At 41.7% G+C, this 20,821-nt stretch overlaps 1 protein-coding gene across 2 annotated transcripts in view; it reads right to left on the bottom strand.

The window, feature by feature from the left end:
* PHACTR1 (phosphatase and actin regulator 1) overlaps nucleotides 1-18,824 on the bottom strand; it is a 353,512-nt gene extending 334,688 nt beyond the window's left edge. Inside the window, exons 1-2 of one of the 2 annotated variants that reach the window (XM_075213080.1) lie at nucleotides 18,720-18,824; nucleotides 8,362-8,461 (exon numbers count right to left, since the gene is read on the bottom strand). In XM_075213080.1, coding sequence (XP_075069181.1) covers nucleotides 8,362-8,422 — 61 coding nt within the window. In that variant the 5' untranslated portion in view covers nucleotides 8,423-8,461; nucleotides 18,720-18,824. Of the gene's footprint in view, nucleotides 1-8,361; nucleotides 8,462-17,963; nucleotides 18,072-18,719 lie in introns of those variants that run through there. The other variant, XM_075213081.1, reaches the window with a different exon arrangement.
* Nucleotides 18,825-20,821: the final 1,997 nt, after the last annotated feature.

Raw genomic sequence — 20,821 nt, 5'->3', positions numbered from 1 at the left:
TGGATTCCGAATGGAGAGCGCCAACGTTCAACTGTAGTGGTGGGGTCTCCCAAGTAATCTTGCCGCCTGGCAACGGACTACCGTCTAAACCACATACCGTAATGGCAGATTGGAGTTTAATCCGCGGAATCCCAGCAGATCGGGCAAACTCGATGTCAAGGAAGTTGCCAGCAGCTCCACTGTCGATGAAATCCGATAGTTTCACAGAACGGGCACTGAAGGTGAGCTGTGCAGGAATCAAAACAGCATTTTTCGGGGAAACAATCTGCAGACCTAGGTGAACTCTCCCCTCGTTCCCTAGGCATGCTCTTTTCCCGGCTTATTTGGGCAGGAACAGGAGAAGTGGCCTTTTGTGTCACAATAGAGACATAGGCCTTGTGATTGTCTCCTGACTCTTTCCTCAGGGGAAAGACGATATGCCCCTACTTGCATCGGTTCCTCACCTTCTGTGGAAACAGGAACGAAGGCGGATGGAGATGATGATGTCTCCTTTTCGGTTTTCCGCTCTTTAAACCTCCTGTAGATTTTAATGGAGAGGTGCATCAGATCCTCCAGAGATGTAGGAGATGGGTATTGCACCAGAAAGTCTTTAATCTGTTCCGACAGGCCAAGACGGAACTGGCTACATAAGGCAAGGTCATTCCATCCACTATCAGGTGACCATCTACGGAATTCAGTGCAATATTCCTCTGCCGACCGCCGGCCTTGTTTCAAGGCCCGTAGATGAGCTTCTGCAGAGGCCATTCGATCCGGGTCATCATATAGTAGACCTAATGCATCAAAGAAAGCGTCTACGGACTGCATGGCAGGACTGGTCTGTGGCGAGGAAAAAGCCCAGGACTGGGGGTCACCTTGTAGAAGGGAAATGATAATCCCGACTCTTTGTTGCTCTGTACCAGAGGAGCGGGGTCTTAACCGGAAATAGAGCTTGCAGCTTTCCCTGAAATTCCGAAACAGGGATCTATTTCCAGTAAACCGATCCGGTAAATTCACCTTAGGTTCACAGGTGGAACTCGGAGTGGGTTGTGAAGTTTTCGCGGCTTGCTCTTGAACGGATAACCGCTCAGCCAATCCCTGAATCATCTGGTACAAGGACTCAACATGGCCTGCTATGGCTTGTGCCGGAGACGGTGTGGATCCGCTTTCATCCATCGCAACCTCGTCTCAGTATGTGGGCCGGTTATAATGTTAGGAACCCCTCCAGCTGGCACAACACAACCCAGAATCTACTCTGCCAATCAGGTGTTCACTGGAGCCCCTGATGGTGGGGACAGACTAGGCCGCAGACTGACAGAGGGTCGTGAAATGTGTATCGGCTGGGGAGAACCCAGGCAAGCGGAGTGAGGTCCACGCAGAGGTCAAGGGCCGGCAGCAGACAATGGTATTGGTAAACAAGCTGAGGTCAGGGGTCACAGGCAGATAGCAGAAACGGTAAACAGGCCAGAGATCAGGGTCACAGGATACACAAGCGAAATCCAATTCAAAGCCAAAGGTCATACACGGGAAATCAGTAGCGGTATCAGAATACAGGAACAGGAACAGGAACAAGCAGGTCAGCAGACTGGAGCACAGCAGCTATAACCGGCAGTGAGGCTGCAGACCTCACTGCCTTAAATACTAGTGGCCACCAATCAGAGCTCTGAATCACACACAGCCCACTGCCTGATTAATGTAAGAGGCATTAATCAGCCCACAGGCTTGTTACTCCGTTGCTGGGACGCAGCGCAGGGCACAGAGCTTCCGACCATGGCCAGGATCCGGAAGTGACGCCCCGGTCGTCAAGGTGACGGCCAGGACGCCAGAGGGGGCCAGAAGCAAGCCGCGGCGGCTGTGAGTACCGCCGCGGCTCGTGACAATAGTAAGGAAGAAAGTGTGAGAAAAAATATATGTTTAAACTAAAGGGGGAAAGAAAGAAAGTGTAAGAGAAATAGAACCAAAGATAAAGAGCTGTTGTGAGAAACAAGATAAAAGTGATATGCTTGTATTAGAGAGTTAGAAAGAGGATCGCATCAGAAGACTGGTTACAATGACTGCTCATCCAGAGTCCCTCGAGACTAACTCACACCCCGTATGCTGGCTATGTTGCTTCCTACTAATGAAGGCCACTTCCACTGTGCCCTCTGGAGGTAGGTGCAAGAGCATGTGCTCGCTCCAGGCACCATAGCTCTTTGCTACATCTCTAGTAGTAAGCAGAAAGACTTTGGAATGTCTCTCTGAGCTCTTTCTGCACTCTGACATCCTCCTTCTTCCTCCTTTACCATCACATGACATGCTAAGAGCTGTTAGCCTGTGTATGTGAAGCCGACTGACTGTGTCTCGCAGCCATTTTTGATTGCCAACCAGAGAGCTTTTGAAAAGGAGACCTGCAGGATGATAGTTAATAAAAATGACCAGATGCTTGCTTAACAGGTACTTAACTTGATTTTTAAATAAAAAAAATATTCTATAAGTGATTGCTGCTTTGAAATATATTGCTAAACAGAATTTAAGTTATTTATAGGTTTTAAAGGTAGATTTTTTTTTTTACATTTTACTTTTACTAAAATTTCATATAATCTTACCGCCCTGCAAGATCAACCAACAATTTAGGTATTTGGTCTCTTACTTCTAACTATTATTTAATTGGCAGTTTCTTACAAAAATATGTTACAACACGGATGCCATCCAAAAATAAATATTTCCATTTTTGAAGCACCATATTATGTGACAATGAAACAGGAGATCCTATGTAAATTACCATGTCCTCTGGGCCAGGACCAGGGGAAAGTATCATCTTGACAACTGCATTCATTTCCTAGTAGGGCTCTCCTGTCTTTGTGTGCGTCATGTGTATATGTCTCAATGATGAAGTATACAGTTCCTTGTCATATTACAGATTACTGTATATTGTGTTTAAATCACCCTTTTAGTTAACTCATTGCTCCCTGACCAGAGCTATTCCCTGATGCTAAACATTACTATGTAATAAACACTGTGTTGTAAGCTCTCCTGTTGGCAAAAGGGAGACCTGTCCTCATGCAAACTCAGGGGATAAATGAGTTGGGCATACTCACAAAAACTTTGTCCATTGAACCAGTCAAATCTAGTTCTGATTTGCTGTCTGATTGTAGACTACCTTCTCCCCCAGATTTGTCACACTGCTCAAACTTCCACTAGGATTGGTGCACTATTACAAGTGCTTATTTGAATTATGGCAGGGTTGGTTTTGACTCTATATAAAGAGCACAGGTGTCTCTATTCTGCATGTACATTCTTGTATTTCATCTGGGTAATCATCCCTACCACAGAGGGGCAGATGACTAACTATGAACAATATATACCACTCTGCTTACAAGATACTGTATATTACAAGATACTCCATAATGCCTATTACCTGCTATAATCCTGTGACCTACAGAGAAGACATAAGCCTCTGATCAGTTCACTGTCTGACCTATATTTTTTAAACTTTTTATTTCCAAACTGTATTATAATGTCTGTCCTATATTTAACACAGTATACTGAATCAATGCGTTGTCTGTTACTCTGCAGTCCTGATCCTAAGTAAGTGGTCAGAAGAGACCAGCCACAGTCAGCTGCAAAGAGCTGTAAGCCATTCTAGGTGCCGGTGAAGGAGCCTGGTTGAAGCAGCTACTACACTCCTACAATGGGTGGTCACTTGGCTCTCGGTGAGTAACATCAATAGGTGTGGTCAGTAACAGCAGACGGAAAAGGGGAACCTCAGGAAAAGCAGTTAAAACCATGGATAAACTGATGATAGAAAGACAAGGTGGCAGTGAAAGCCCATCCTGTCACAGTAGTGGTTGATCTCAGGATTTTTTTTTCATTTAATGACTTTATCCTGCAGAACAACAGGTTGTGTTTAACATGAAGCTAATATTGTTAGGATATTCTCCTATAATTCAGTATTTCCTTTGCAAAATCTCTGTGCAGGTGAGACTGGTATGACTGCACAGCTGCAGCACTTAAGCTTCTTCTAGAGAACAGGGTCATCTGATCTCTGAGTCAGACTCTACTTCCATGTACATAACAAAAGTGGGGTATTGTGCTTCGGAGAAGCATGCAGAGAAAAGGAGCAACCCAAAGCCTCTATGCTCCCTACATCATATGTCATTTGACTATGGTTGCCATGGTAATAACTTGACACTTAGCAATTTGTAAATCATTAATAGCAGCTACAAGAAAAGAGGAAAAAAAACACTATGAAGCATCTTCTTACAGTAAACCAGATTAATTTAAGAAACATACATCTTTTTATAGAATTCAATTTTAAGTATAGACAACTAATTATTCTATATATGTTTAAGAATAGAGTGTTTCAAATGATCACTATATGCTTAAGAAATTAAATTATTAGATCGTTGTTATTGTGAAAGGTAAACATTTTCTCTTTCTACATATTTTCATCCATTTTATAGAGGGTAAGTAGTGATGTAAAAAAAAAGCCTCTGCCGTTAAGCGGATAAAACACTTATTAAACAAAGAGGGTTAAGACTAGTGTGTACACAGCCTTAGGGGTATATTTACTAAACTGCAGGTTTGAAAAAGTGAAGATGTAGCCTACAGCAACCAATCAAATTCTAGTTATCATTTATTTATTACATTCTACAAAATGACAGCTAGAGTCTGATTGGTTGCTATAGGCAACATCTCCACTTTTTCAAACCCGCAGTTTAGTAAATATACCCCTTAGTCTGTGCAATAGGAGGACTATTGGTTTAAATTGTATAAAGGTTGGCAGAGCAAGGGATGGAAAGCTGTTGTGATAAATGGCTAAAAGAAACCTTGAGGAAGCTAGAATGATTGGAAATAAAGAGGTGGTTACATTTTCATCTAGTTTTACTCCGTTATTCAAACCTAAACATTTAATTATGATTTATTAAGTTTTGTACTGACCTTTGAAAAAGTTGTTGTTGTCATGACAACCATTACTTTTATGATTCATTTCAGCAATGTGTAGCTGTTATTGCAGACACCTATCATTTCTGAACCTATACTCTTCATTAATATAAGAATGAAGCAAAAGCCGCTGTGACGCCATGTGACTCAGACTCATTATACAAAATACGAAAGAATAAATGACTTTTCACACCACTATATTATAAACTGTATTGTATAGTTGCTGAAATGCTGCAGTACTGAATACAGCAAGAAATCGTAAGGTGAGATAGCAATATTGCCACAACATGGACCATGCTGTACATACAGTATTTTAGACCTATGGGGAAATGAAAACAACAAATATGCTTTGACTTCCCACTAAATAAAATATTGCTATTCCTCTGTCCTTTAAACATTGGAGTACTAAAATGCCAAGGTTTTAGAAACCTTAAATCATGCAGAAACCACAGCTTCCGCATGGTTTAGCCAAAATTAAGTTATGGGTCTTTTTAATATTAGTCTAACACAGGAGATAAATCAGCTACCTCCAGAATTAGGCAAACTACTGGAGTACCCATTATATTCAATAGGGATTGTGATCTGGACCAATTTATCAAGCTTCTAAAATCTTAGCTTTTCAGTGCTTGACCGCGATCGCTAACACCATGTGAGGATGGGGTTATTCATTCTATCTTATGGGGAGACAATCGCAGAAGAGGGATCTACCGCATCATGCTCCTCCCCTCCTTCTTTTCGCTAACTATTTTCTGAGCATGCGTGGCCTGATGCACAGTACATAAGTCCGGTCAGAACCTATAAGTAAAGAGCTTGCAGTCATTATACTATAGACTCTTCACCGGGACAGGCTCTTACTGGAGCTGCTGTCCCGGCTGAAAATTTTTAATAAATAGCCACATTAATTAATTTCTTATCACTGCAATAAGAGATCATAATTTAGAGAAAATACGAAGAGTCATAAATAGACCTAAAAACGTTCTGTAACATAAAATGATGCATTGACTTACAAAGACCCTGAGAAAACAAGCTAATACTAGTATACAAAATAATACTACTTTACTCTGGTACTGACAACTAATGGATTATGAAGTTTCATAAAATGTTATTAGTGTAAAGAGCCACAGTATTTTAGTGAATTTACACTATCCAGTTTTTATGTTTTGTCCCTGACAACAAACTTTTTTTAAGATATTCCAACTGCACATTATCACTTCTCATGTCTTTCCTTGTTTCAGTAAATTGTCTTGATTATACATTTTGGGTGGTCTATTATTAGCAGATAGTTGTATTATGATAATTATGTTCAGCTTCCAGGTATGTTAGGGGGATATAGCACCCTTTATAGTAAGAATCTCACATGTCTGGTGCCGTCTTAGGCATGCTTGTTGTGGATTTCATCCTTCTTATAAGTTGCACTGAATTTTCCGCATTAACCATTTTCATAGTTGCTTACAGGAGAATTATCCTATAGAAACAAGTATGCTTTGCCTACAATTATTTTTAGTAATGAACATTTTCAAAGTAATATATGTGACAAAACTATATATATATATATGTAGCCAATGGATTGTAAGAGATTTCTATCTACATGTGTATAAATAGCCAGTTGCTTAAAATGTTTGCAGTGGACCTGGGGAATGGTCAGATTGGTCATGTGTTTATTGTGATTTTAGCTGTCTGTTTAGGTTGAGGAGTCTTTAGCAACAGCGGGGAGTGTGAGGCAGAACCAAGCTAACTGACTTATCATAGGCTGATGTTAGTATAAAAGAGGAGGAGGGAAGAATATCCTCTCCAGACTAGTCAGACATTTTGAGCCCGAGTCACTTCAGTAAGTGTCGAGTGATAGTGATGCCAGTCACGTATGTATGCCGGGACATGTGTTTGCAATCAGGAGCAACTGTAAAAATGTATTTTCTGTGTACTAGACATTAATAACATCCTGATATATGTATCTCATGGGGGGAAAAGGAAAAAAAAAAAAAAAAAATGTTTTTCATTAATGACTGTATAATTAACAGGTGACAATAATTGAATATTTTATTCTGTGCATTCTGCTGAAACTTTGTATTCCACAAAGGTATTGTAAGTATCCTGCAGTGTGTTGTGTATGTCTAAAAACATCCACTGCTGTGTATGCAGAGCGTACCTAGACCGTATTCAGCAAGAAACATTTCTTCAGATCTGCTTGCAGTTAAATACGGATGTACGCATGCCCGAATTACGCTCATTTTGTGTGTCTTAATATATCAGGCCCTTTATGTTATCTGAAAATGATTGGGACAGCTTGAGCATAGTTGCCTACTCTCCCGGAATGTCCGGGAGAGTCCCGAATTTTTGGGAGTTCTCTCGGACTCCAGAGAGAGCAGGCCAAAATCCCGGATCCAGCTGTCGCCGTTCTTTAATATGGTGGGGGTGGGGCTAAACGTGGCATCGTGGCCTGCCCCCTGCTGCGATTGGCTAAAATTGCCAAAAGTTGACAGGGGCGGAGCCTAACGGTGCACCGTGCGTGGCCACGCCCCCCTCGTCGGTCCCCCTCCCGGACAGCTGCCTCCAAAAGTAGGCAGGTATGAGCTTGAGTATGGTTCTCAGGTACGTTTAAGCTGTTCATTGTGAGACTGAGAGCTCTAGCAGCTAGCTAAACACTGAAATATGAGAAGTTTATTTTTGTATAGGAAGAGTTTGGATATCAGTAGATAAATTTATTGGCCCTTCTTATGATCTTGAAATTCTGCCTGGACATCCTTCATATTGATAAGCATTTTAAGGAAGTAACTTACAGCATGGTCTCAGTGCTGAAAATGGACCCAGGCATTATCCATTCAAACCGATTAGTGCAAGTACAGAAGAGCACATTTATTTTAGGCAAAGGGCTTAATGAAGTCCTGCTCAATTGGTGTACCAAAGTATTCTGAATTTACACATATTCTATTTTATTTTGTTTCACTCATTTGTATAAATGGTGAATGAAAGAAGACAGATTCTCTAAGAAAGACATTTTGCGGTTTATTTTTATTGCATGTGTCAGCCTTGTAGCTTTTTCCCCTGGTGCCGCTGTCATCTGCATGACACATGCAGTGCTTGAATATAGACAACGTAACACTACTTCTCTCATACACCCACATATTGTCAGTGTGTAGAAAAACAGCAATGTGATTTCTGGCAGAGGCTGGGAATCTGTTGGTATAATTACTTTCTTGGACAATCAGATAATTACACAAAATAACTCAGAAAATTGCAATACTGCTATAGTAATCAATGAACATACATATTTTCCAATAAGAAAACTACATGCAGGTGTCTGTATTCTACATCTTAGAGATGCATTATCACATAGCTTATTTCTGTGGGTTTAACAACATTGTTTAAATTGATTTATAGGGGCAACAACGTTTTAAGGACAAAATAAAATTAGGGTTAAAAATAATAAAAAAGTGTTTTATGCTTCTAAAAACAAAATGTTACCTTGTGCTCCTTGGCTGAATAAAAGTCTTGGTATAGAATCTACATCCAAAAAGTTCGTCATCTTTAGGCATCTAAATTCAGTCAAATTATCATCGAAAACCTATGTAAAAAAAACATTCCATGAGCAAGCATTTAAGTTAATTGGTTAAGAGGTAAAAAGTACTTGTAAGCCCTTTGTTGTTATGGGGATCACATTTCTTTGGAGCATATAATGCAATCAGATGAACCCCCAAATTGATCAGTATGCACTAGGGATGTGCACCGGCGACTTTTGAGGTCTCGTGTTTTGTGTTTTGGATCCGGATTTTCATTATTTTTGGGGTTCGGATTTGTCTCGCAAAACACTTGACGAAAGGTCTCGGTTCGGATTTAAGGTTTTGGATTCGGATTTTTTTTGGAAAAAACATAAAAAGTTTAAAAATCAAGTTTTTGGGCTTATTTTCACTCCTATGCTATTATTAACCTCAATAACATTCAATAACAAGCATTTCCACTAATTTACAGTGTATTCTGAACACCTCACAATATAGTTATTAGTCCAAAACGTTGCAACGAGGTATCTTTCTGGACTGCGTAGAGGAGTGGGTCACCACAATATATATAATAAGAAAACCATCAACTTGTATGATTCGCACCAATAAATGTACCTGGACTGCGTAGAGGAGTGGGTCACCACAATATATATTAAAAACCCTGAACTTTTATGATTCGCACCAATAAATGTATCTGGACTGCGTAGAGGAGTGGGTCACCACAATATATATAATAAGAAAACCATCAACTTGTATGATTCGCACCAATAAATGTACCTGGACTGCGTAGAGGAGTGGGTCACCACAATATATATTAAAAACCCTGAACTTTTATGATTCGCACCAATAAATGTATCTGGACTGCGTAGAGGAGTGGGCACTGGGCACCACAATAAAATATATAAAAAACCTTCAACAGGTCTGCATTACACTGCACATACGGCTGCTCCTCCATCCTCTCCATCATATACATGTTGGAGTTTTAGCGTGTGACAACCTCTTGTTTTTGATAATGTCAGTGCATTTTGAATATTTTTCAATTTGCCCCACACCACTGAATGTACTTTATCTATGATACGCATCTATCTATCTTGACTGCGTAGTGTGGTGGCCCCGGTACACAATTTGGTACCGAGGCCACAATATAATGAAAAAACCCTCCACGGGTCAGAATTCCACCAAAAAAGGGTATGGACTGCGTAGTGTGGTGGCCCCGGGACACAATTTGGTACCGAGGCCACAATATAATTAAAAAATTGGGCATCAACTGTCACCGTTGTTTAATATCTGATACACCTAAATATGGACTGCACAGTGGAGTGGCCTCGGTAGTAAATTTGGTGCCGGGGCCACAATACCTCCTCCAACTTCCAAGTGTAGTGTTTATAAAGACAGACAGCGTCGAAGTGTTATTAGTTGACTTTCTTAACCCTAAAATTGTCCCTGTTGCAAATATTCGTGCAATGGACAGTTACTTTTTTATTGAAAGACTCAAGCTTTCAAGTGTAGTGTTTATAAAATATAAACAACAATACAGTAGTTTTAGAGCACGTCAATACCTCTTGTTTTAAATTATGACAGGGCATTTTACTTTTGGTTTAATTTCTTGAATTTGTTTAAATTTGGTTTTACTTTTTGAACATGGCAAACGACTGTTGATTGGTCATATAATGCAAAAAAAAAAGTTCCAAGATGGAATTGTCCTTGGGCCCTCACACCCACCCTTATGTTGTTGAAATAGGACATGCACACTTTAACAAACCAATCATTTCAGCGACAGGGCCTACCAAACAACTTTGGCTGAAATGATTGGTTTGTTTGGGCCCCCACACCAAAAAAGCTATTCATCTCTCCCTGTACAGACTAAACAGGCTCTACTGAGGCAAGATGTCGTCTCATCCTCAACCTCTGATTCCTCTCCCCCTACAGTGTGTACTTCCTCCTCATCACACATTATCAATTCGTCCCCGCTGGACTCCACAACCACAGGTCCCTCTGTAGTATCTGGAGGGCAGTGCTGTACTTCATTGAGGAATTGATTATTCATTTTTATAAACATCATTTTTTCAACGTTATGAGGAAGCAACCTCCTTCGCCGCTCACTGACCAGGTTCCCCGCTGCACTAAAAACTCTTTCCGAGTACACACTGGAGGGGGGACAACTCAGGTAAAAAGAGCCAGTTTGTACAGGGGCTTCCAAACTGCCTTTTTTTCCTGCCAGTAACAATATGGACTGTCTGACATGTCTACTTGGATGGTGTCAGCAAAGTAATCATCCACAATTTTTTCTATTGTGACAGCATCCAATGCAGCGAGAGTAGACATGTCTGCAATAGTTGGCAGGTCCTTCAGTCCGGACCAGATGTTATCAGCATCCCCGCCAGTGCCTCTTTTGGGAAAACTGAGCTTTTTCCTCGCAGCCATAGAGGTGGAAGAAAATGAGGGTGGAGCTGTTGGCATGTCACGGTCCTCTTCAGAGGACAATCTCCTGACCAGCAGGTCTTTGCACTGCTGTAGACTTGTGTCCGCCGGAAACAGAGACACAACATACGCTTTAAACCGAGGATCGAGCACGGTGGCCAGAATGTATTCCTCTGACTTTAAAAGAGTGACCACCCTCGGATCCTGGCAAAGCGTACGAAGGGCTACATCCACAAGAGCTACATGCTTGGTGTAATCGCAATGGCTTACCAGCTCCTCCCTCACTTTCTCCAGCTGCTTCTGCAACAGCCTGATCAGAGGAATGACCTGACTCAAGCTGGCAGTGTCGGAACTGACTTCTCGTGTGGCAAGTTCAAATGGCTGCAGAACCTTGCACAACACGGAAATCAGTCTCCACTGCGCTTGACTGAGGCGCATCCCCACTCCTTTGCCTATGTCGTAGGTGGCTGTGTAGGCCTGAATGGCCTTTTGCTGCTCCTCCATCCTCTGCAGCATATAGAGGGTGGAGTTCCAGCGCATCACAACCTCTTGTTTGAGGTGATGGCAAGGCAGGTTCATGCTTTTTTGATGTGCCTCTAGTCTGCGGTAGGCACTGGCTGAATGCCGAAAGTGTCCAGCAATTTTGCGCGCCACCGCAAGCATCTCCTGCACACCCCTGTCACTCTTGAGGTAATGCTGCACCACCAAATTAATGGTGTGGGCAAAAACATGGGACGTGCTGGAAATTGCCCATATTTAATGCCCGCACAATGTTACTGGCATTGTCTGACACCACAAATCCCCATGAGAGTCTAAGTGGGGTAAGCCACTGGGAGATAATTTCCCTCATTTTCTCTAATATGTTGTCAGCGTTGTGCCTCTTATTAAAGCCTGTAATACACAATGTTGCCTGCCTTTGCACGAGCAGCCATTTTGTAGTTGCTGCTACTGATGCAGCTGTTGCTGTTGCTGCGGAAGGGGATGCATCTACCCAGTGGGCTGTCACAGTCATATAGTCCTTCGTTTGCCCAGAACCACTTGTCCACATGTCCGTGGTTAAGTGGACAGTGGGTACAACCGCATTTTTTAGAGCACTGAGGACACTTGATCGTACTTCTCTGTACATTTTTGGTATCACCTGCCTAGTGAAGTGGAATCTCGATGGGATTTGGTACCGGGGACACAATACCTCCATCAACCCTCTAAATCCCACTCCACTGATGGCGGACACCGGGCGCATGTCTAACACCAACATTGCAGTTACAGCCGCAGTTATACGCTTTGCAATAGGGTGACTACTATCGTATTTTGTGGTCATGGCAAACGACTGTTGGACGGTCAATTGTTTTGTGAAAGACTTAGCGGTCTTACGACTTCCCCTCTGGGAAGATGACCGACTAACAGCAGCAACAGCAGCAGTGGCAGTAGTAGGCGTACCGCTGCAGGATTCCTCGGATGAATCCCGTATTGAGGAGGACTCAGTCTGGCTGCTGACTTGGGCTGCAGGACTGAATCTGATGGAGATTGTGGAGGAAGTTGACGAGGAGGGTGTTGCTGGTGTGTATCCAACTGGACCACGGGATTTAGGTGTCCCTGTACCGATGAGGGTCCTAGCCCCAGTTCCTGAACTAACCACTGAACTATGAAGGTTATTCAGGTGACGTATAAGGGAGGATGTTCCTAGGTGGGCAAGATCCTTACCCCTGCTTATTTGAGCTTTACATAAGCTACATATGGCCATACATTGGTTGTCTGGATTTGGATAAAAATAACTCCAGACCGAAAAGGTGCATTTTTTGGTCTTCTGACCAGGCATGACGATGGGCTTTTTCATCCCATGGACATCAGCTGTTTCCCCCCCTGGTGCCTCATTTACAATAACCACATCACCATCCTCATCATCAAGTTCCTCCACAGCGCCAGCTACATCATCAATAGCCTCCTCCCGAGCCACCTCTTCCCGTACAGTGATGGGAAGGTCAGGCTTGACAACCACCAACATCCTTGGACTCGCCTTGTGGATTTGTGATAATTTCTCTTTAGAAGGCAGAGTTGTTTGCTGTTTTGTTGCTGACAGCATAACTCTCTTCAATTTTTTGTAGGGGGGGAGGAGGAGGAGGGCTAAGATCCGTGGGTGAAGCTGAACCACTAGTCATGAACACGGGCCAGGGCCTAAGCCGTTCCTTGCCACTCCGTGTCGTAAATGGCATATTGGCAACTTTACGTTTCTCCTCAGATGATTTTAAGTTTCTCTTTTTGCTACTTTTTCTTAACTTGGGCTTTTTGGATTTTACATGCCCGGTACTACGAGATTGGGCATCGGGCTTGGAAGACGACGTTGATGGCATTTCATCGTCTATGTCATGACTAGTGGCAGCAGCTTCAGCATTAGGAGGAAGTGGGTCTTGATCTTTCCCTACTTTATCCTCCAAATTTTTGGTCTCCATTATATGTAGCACAAGATACTGCAGAATGTGTGAACTTGGTAATATTGCAGTACCAATGGACTTATACTGCTGGATTGGTTTTGCAAATTTGGTTATAATTATATATTTTTTTTTTAATTTTTAATTTTTTATTTTTTTTTACTTTTTTTTATTTTTTAAAAACTTGGGAATAATGGGGAAATAACTATGCCCTTAGAAGCACAGAGCACAGGACACAGCACCACTGGACTGAACAGGACACGGCACAGGACCCAGCAGCACTACGGAACTCAGCAGGACAGAGCACAGGACACAGCACCACTGGACTGATACTGCAGAATGTGTGAACTTTGTAATATTGCAGTACCACTGGACTTTTACTGCTGAATGTGTGAACTTGGTAATATTGCAGTACCAATGGGCTTATACTGCAGGATTGGTTGTGCAAATTTTGTGGTAATTAAAAAAAATTAAATTAGTTTTTGGTATTTTTTTAAATAACTTTTTTTTATTTTTTTAAACACAGGGGAATATTGGGGAAATAACTATGCCCTTAGAAGCACAGAGCACAGGACACAGCACCACTGGACTGAACAGGACACAGCACAGGACCCAGCAGCACCACTGACCTCAGAAGGACAGAGCACAGCACACAGCACCACTGGACTGATACTGCAGAACACAGCACAGCACAGAACTAAACAGCACAGCACAGAACTAAACAGCACAGCACGAGATCTACCAGGACAGAGGACCACCTAACACACCCTCCCTCTACCCTGATCAATGCCCGAGTGAAGATGGCGGCGACTAGCGGGGAATTTATAGGATCCGAGTATCGCGAGATCCGACAACGGGATTATGAGTCAGAGCCTCAGTTTCAGATTTGAATTTGGCGCCAATACCCGGATCTGTCTCGGATCCGACTCGGATCGGCAACGTTCGGGTGAGCTCGGATTTCAGAAATCTCTAGTATGCACCCAGTTGTACCCTCTGCTGTGCTCCATCTCTGTTGTTAATCACAACATGGCGCCCTTGATAAACAAATGAGTGGGTTGAAAGCAATAGACGACCAAAGACAGACTCTCGATGGCACAGTTAGCCACAAGAAAACATGCCATTTGTAGAATGTGCTATGACTGTAGATAAGTCTGTGAACAAGAGGATAATGGACAAAGCAAATAAGAGTGAGGTGCAGACTACTTTTGCACTGTTGCATATGTTTGCACTCCACATAAATAGATTCACTCATCAAAGAGCAATTTCATTTTCCATATGTAGTGACACTAGTGGTCCCTGAAACCAGGTGCAAATTAGGTCTCTCACTTCTCCGCGCTGCTAATAACACCCACAACACACATACATTATACCTTGACCATATATGTTTCTTCTTTTGCCACCTTTTCTAAGGGAGTTCTCAGAAAATCGGTCCCTTTTCTCATGTGTGTCCCCCCTCCCACTTCTTCCCCTTATCTCCTGAAGCATATTTAGGCACTGCTGAAACCCTTGGGCCTGATAACAGTTACTACCACTGTTGTTACTACCTTGTACAACACTTTGTATGTTGGGAACTGTTTGAAAGGTGATCAAGTAATGTGGAACTGCTACCTACTATTACTAAACAACTTTTATCAAATTTAAAATATATTGACTTTCATACTCCAAATTGGGCATTTAAAATGAGCAAGCAATGTCCTATTAAAAGAAGTGGATGTCTCCAGTCTATAACCCCTCACCAATCAGGCAATCTTTTCACGTTTATCATGAGTCACCATTTCTATCTAATTTGTATAACAAAATCACATTATCCTTCCTCATCACACAGACTGACATATATATAATTGCAGCTAGAGTGCTATTATTATTAACCTTTATTTATAGGGTGCCACTTGAGGTCCGCCGCGCTGTACAGAGGGCAAACAACAAGACAGTACATGGTATAACAGTACAATACAGTAAGAAAACAACACTACAGCTCTCAACACAACTACTGAGGTGCAAGGGGTATATTCAACACAGGCTGAAACCTGTGCCCATTAGCATGGATTAGAGCCACTGAAAGAGATTTAAGACAATGGATGGGGTGTAGTCATTGGCCAGAGAGCCCAAGGAGGAGGTGAGCAGTGTAGCTGGTGAGCAAAAGTTATAGGTAATGAGAACAGGAGGGAAGAGGGTCCTGCTCACTAGAGCTTGCAATCTAAAGAGAAAGGGGCAGACAAACAGTTGGCACATGGGGGTGAGCTATTATAAGGTACTCTGAGGGCAAGATGCAAGATTGTGGGAGATGGAGGATGTAGGAGGTTGAGGTATACTACATGTTGAAATGGTTATATGGAGGACTATTAGGCTTTTTTAAACAGGCGGGTTTTCAATGACTGTTTTAAGCTATTAAGTGGAAGATCTGATAGAATGTAAGAGATCGTTCCAGTTGGGGGAAGGGCCACATGGGAGAAATTTTTGTCAAGGGAGTGAGATGTGGTTACCAAGGGGGAGAAAAGGATACAGTCATTGGCCGACCAGAGAGGGCAGGAGGCAGTATGTATGGAGATGAGGCAGGAGATATAGGGAGCAGTGGAGTTGGAGGGGGCTTGTATGTGAGGATAAGGAGTTTAAGAGACATCTGTAGGGGAGGGGCAACCAGTGTAATGTTTGGCAGAGAGAGCAGGCAGATGTGAAGTGGTTAGAGAGAAAAAAGTCTAGCTGCAGGATTAAGTATAGATTGTAGAGATGCGAGATGAGAGCAGGGGAGGCCAGTAAGGAGCAGGTTGCAGTAGTGGAGGCGACAAATGATCAGCGAGTGGATTAGTTTTGGTAGCATCCTAGGACAGGAACAATCTGATATGGGTGATGTTGCGAAGATGGAAGCGACTCAATTGGGCAAGCGATTGAATGTGAGGGATGAAGGAGAAGGAGTCAAAATTGACGCACAAGCAGCGGAGTTGAGAAACAGAGGAGATAGTGGTGTTGTCAACAGTGAAAGAGAGGTCAGGAGGAGTGGAGACTCTTGATGGAGGGAAGACAATAAGTTCAGTTTTGGCCATGTTAAGTTTGAGAAAGCGTAAGGACATCCAGGAGGAGAGGCAACAGGATACCTTAGAGAAGCGGGAAGGGAGGAGATCAGTAGATGAGAGTTAGAGTTGAGTTTTATCGACATAGAGGTGGTACTGGAGTACCCTGTGGGACTCCTAGAGGAAGAATGGATGGGGGAGGGGGAACCAGTGGTAGAAGCAGAGAAGGAGAGGTTGGCGAGGTAGGAGGTGAACCATGAAAAAACGTCAGAAAAGCCAATTGTATGAAGTGTATGGATTAGGAAAGGGTGATCTGGAGGTCCAGAAGGATAAGCAGGGAGAAGAGGCCCCAGGATTTGCCCAAGAGAAGATCATTGGTGACTTTGGTCAAGGCAGTTTCTGTGGATTGGAGGTGGTGGAAGCCAGACTAGAGAGAATCAAGGAGGGTGTATCTGTAGAAATGCATTTTTCTGACCACATCAACCCAGGTAAAAATCTTCACAACAATCTTTATATTACCAATACATCAAATTAGACAGAGAAGCTGGCATGTGTCCACCTCCATTTTTCATGCTGCACCTCTCCAATTTTTCAGTTCTGAGCATATTTCTTTTTCACTTTGTAACTACTGTCCTGATAGGGTTATATCCCTTATATATCGTAATTCTGTTCGATTTTGTTTCCAATAAATGCTATGATTAAGTCAATATGACTTAATCATAAGAAAATATGTAAAATATTAATAAGATACTGATAAAAGATATTTATAAATATGTAAGTTGTTCGATTCACTTATATATTTAGGTCACCTTTACAATACTGATAAATATGCATATCTCCATTTAGTTCATTCTAATTAATAATGACTTACTTTAATTCAATTGTTTAATATTCTCATTACTATACCATAACCATGGAAAATAACCGTATAAAATGCAATCTGTCACCATGCAGAAACTGTCTTGGCTATTAACACTAATTTTCTAGGGCAACCATAAGTTTAAACAAATGAAATATGTTGTATAGCAGTGACCATAATGCTGTAAACTAATTAAACATAAAATAAATCAATAGTTTATCATTGTCTCTTGGTCTTGGTGGAACGTAAGAGGATTAATGCTTCAGTGAATGATTCACAGCAGTCACTGTGCTGGTACAGCAGGGTCTAAAAGATGTCAGCACAATCTAACACACTGCTGGTAGCAACACTGATCTCCCCATGAAGCGTTCTTACCTGTGTATTAATCTACTAACACAAGTCAATTGTATTGTAACTGTGTCAGTCATGTAAGATCATAGTCTGACATAAATATCTCAATTTTTTTGTGGTACCCTCTGGCTTGTTTTCTACATATAAATACATATATTTGCAGGCTACAGAGCGCACAAGGTTATGGACAACAGTGTAACCATGTTTACATAAAGTATAAGAACAGTGTTGATGACATTATTTTTAATATATGTATGCAATTTGTAAATCCAAAACTAATCTCCACAAAGAGTTAAGTGCCATTCACTAGTGTTAGTTTGTACAGGGCATCTGCAGTACATCTTTCATTTAATACAACAGGCAGACCTAGTAGTTAAAGGGATAATTTAAACATATTGATTATTAAACAATGAATGTTGTAGACATTCTTTTCAAGAGCAAATAACTTCTTAATCCTAATATATAATCTTTAAAAAAGGATGGTTTAACAACAAGCAACACTTACTGGCAAATAGTATATGGTGACGACAATCCATGGACACTGCTCCAAAGCCAGCCGTCTTCAGTCATTGAAACATTTCTCAGTATAAAGAACAATTTTTTTATTCTATGGCCGAGATGAATAATGCATAGCATCAGATGGACTTCCTGTGATCGACTGATAAAAATGGCTAGTAGATGTAACCATAGCAACAGAGTCCTTTAGCGCCATTTCTTCAATGTCTATCACCATGCAAGGGGGAAATCACTGCCCCCTCCGTCAATTAAACTTATTTAGGATTTGGAAAGGCGGAAGCTAAGTATAAAGCTTGCACGTCTACTTGTCTTGTTTCAGTCATCCTGCACTAATTCATTTACCTCACTTTAGATTTCAAATAGAATGAACAAGAAATCCATTTTTATTAGTAGTCCTATATATTTGCATCTGATAATAAATGCAGCAATGTAGCTAATAATTCTCTGCCTGCTCAGCTGAAACGCTCATCCTTTCTGTAGAGGGTCTTGCAGAAAAACAGAGACGCAGCATAATGTACTAGTGAATGGCTCTGTGGCCGTGCTGTGATTTCAAATGAAATGAAATAAGGGTTTATAGCCTAATGACTTTGCTATGTACAAATTGTGCTAGTGTAAATCTATCTTTTCAGTAATCAGTTGCCAAGAAAAGAAAAACTAAAGCATAGACATAGTTGAACGCTTAAATGTGTTATTTTGTGAATAATGAATTACAAAGAGATTTACAGTATATAAGCACAGTACTCACCTATATTAATGACTTCCTTCCAATCCTTTGCCCAGAAGTGAGGTAGTGCTGTGGGCTCCAGGTAGAAAAAACTCACAGCACTTCATGTGCAGATAAAGATTATGAAGGAACAATAATTTCAGCTCTGCTGTTTTTTCTCTTGTGATGATGTAAAACCTCCCCTGAATTCTGAGTGATGCAGTTTTTTATTAGCATGCAATAAATTGATTGAGCAACTTTCCTTTCTGTATTAACATGCATTTACCTGCTAATTTAGGAGAGCTGAAAAGGTTTTTATTCTCAATGAGTATTTTGTGTGTTCTTTACCTGCCCCCTCAGATTTTATTAGCATGGAAAATTACTCGTCTGCAGGTCTGTGGAAGGTGAGCAGAAAAACACGGTCAATCTCTACCGTTCCTACACTTATTTTTCCAAAAGCCTGCTGCGCTGTTATTGTGATCAGACAGAAGTGGGAGAATAATTATAACATCTGTTTGTTTTCCTAGGGAACAGCTATCCAATTGGTTGCCCACAGGCTCTGTATGGCCACTATGGGGTTTTAATCTAGACCCAACACTGTCGATGACTCAGAATAGTCATTACAAAAAAATCAATTAGAATAATGTACGCTGAAGAGGTGGCATAGGAAAGAGGGACGAAACAATTTCAAAACAGAATGAGAGCGCAAACAAGGATTGAGTGAAGGATGTCAATTAATGAAATAGCATTTTACTTATTTGCATGCAGAAGTTATGTTTTTTATGCAGACTAAGTGCATCATACAGCTGCTAAATAACTGCGTAGTACAGAGATCTGTATCTGTGGTTATTTCAATAGGGGTAGTGTAACTGGAGGTATTGTTTCAAAAATGATTCTGGACATGTTCTGTTTTAACTATTATAAATGAGTTGGATCCTAGAGCTGTTTGAAGTGTTTATATTTTTTGTAGCATATGATATTACTTTTACTAGCATAGGCATGTTAAAAACAAGGACCTTGGTCATTCAGATTGCACAAACAGAAGCTTCTAGGGGGTAATTTTATGATCAAACTTTATCAAGCATATTATAATGTTGGCACAAGTTGTAATATAATTACAACTATATAATTGTATCAGATATTGACACACAACAAATTCCTTAAAGTAGCAGCATTAACCCTCTCCTAAGTATAAAACTGGTGGCTACATTTATGCTTATTTATTTACATTTTCTATTATATATATTATTTTGATTGTGATTTGGTGTCATTAATCAGCACCCAGCAATATCTTTTTGGATATAGTGTTTAGTATTTTCAGCGCAGGCTGAAATCTGTGCCCATAAGCGTGGGCACAGCCAACAGGTTTAGAGCCACTGAAAGAGGTGCAATTCAATGAGCAGAGAGCCCAAGGAGGAGGTGTGCAGTGTAGTTGGTGAGCAAAGGTTACAGGTAATGAGAACAGGAGAGAAGAGGGCCCTGCTCACTAAAGCTTACAATCTACAATGTAAGAGGATCTGAGGGCAAGATTGTGAGAAATGGAGGATGAAAGAGAGTGAGGTATGCTCAGGGCCGGATTAACCCAAGGTCTAACTGGGCTAGAGCTCAGGCGCCTTGGGCATCTGGGGGGCCCGCCGGCATTCATCGGGTCAGGGTCAACCCCGCCCGCGGCTCCAACTGACAGCTGGTCAAGCAGGCAGCTAACAGCAAATGTTATGCTATTAGCTGCCTGCTGTCACTGTAGTGCTTTTGCAGCGAGCAGTAATCTCCTTACTGAGGAGATCTTATGAGAGTGAGACTATGAGTCATAGTCTCACGAGAGTAAGGAGTTTACTGTGTGCCGCAGAAGTACTACAGGGTGTGATGGAAGAACGCCTGCTGCCTGCAGACAGTGAAGAAAGGACGGATCAGGAATAGGAGGTAAAGGCTTGGAAGAGGGGTCTCATGGGGGGTGGCCTCACAAATTTATATTATGCTCTATTGTATATCGGATTGGGGGCCTCACAGTAGCCTTAGCCCGGGGACCTCCATTCCCTTAATCCGGCTCTGGGTATGCTCCACGGTGAAATGGTTAAGTGAAGGACTGGTAGGCTTTTCTAAACAGGTGGGTTTACAATAACCGTTTGAAGCTATAAAGGCTAGGG

The sequence above is a fragment of the Mixophyes fleayi genome, chromosome 5 (genome assembly GCF_038048845.1).
Source record: "Mixophyes fleayi isolate aMixFle1 chromosome 5, aMixFle1.hap1, whole genome shotgun sequence".
NCBI lineage: Eukaryota > Metazoa > Chordata > Amphibia > Anura > Limnodynastidae > Mixophyes > Mixophyes fleayi.
This window is presented reverse-complemented; position numbering and strand designations above follow the sequence as displayed.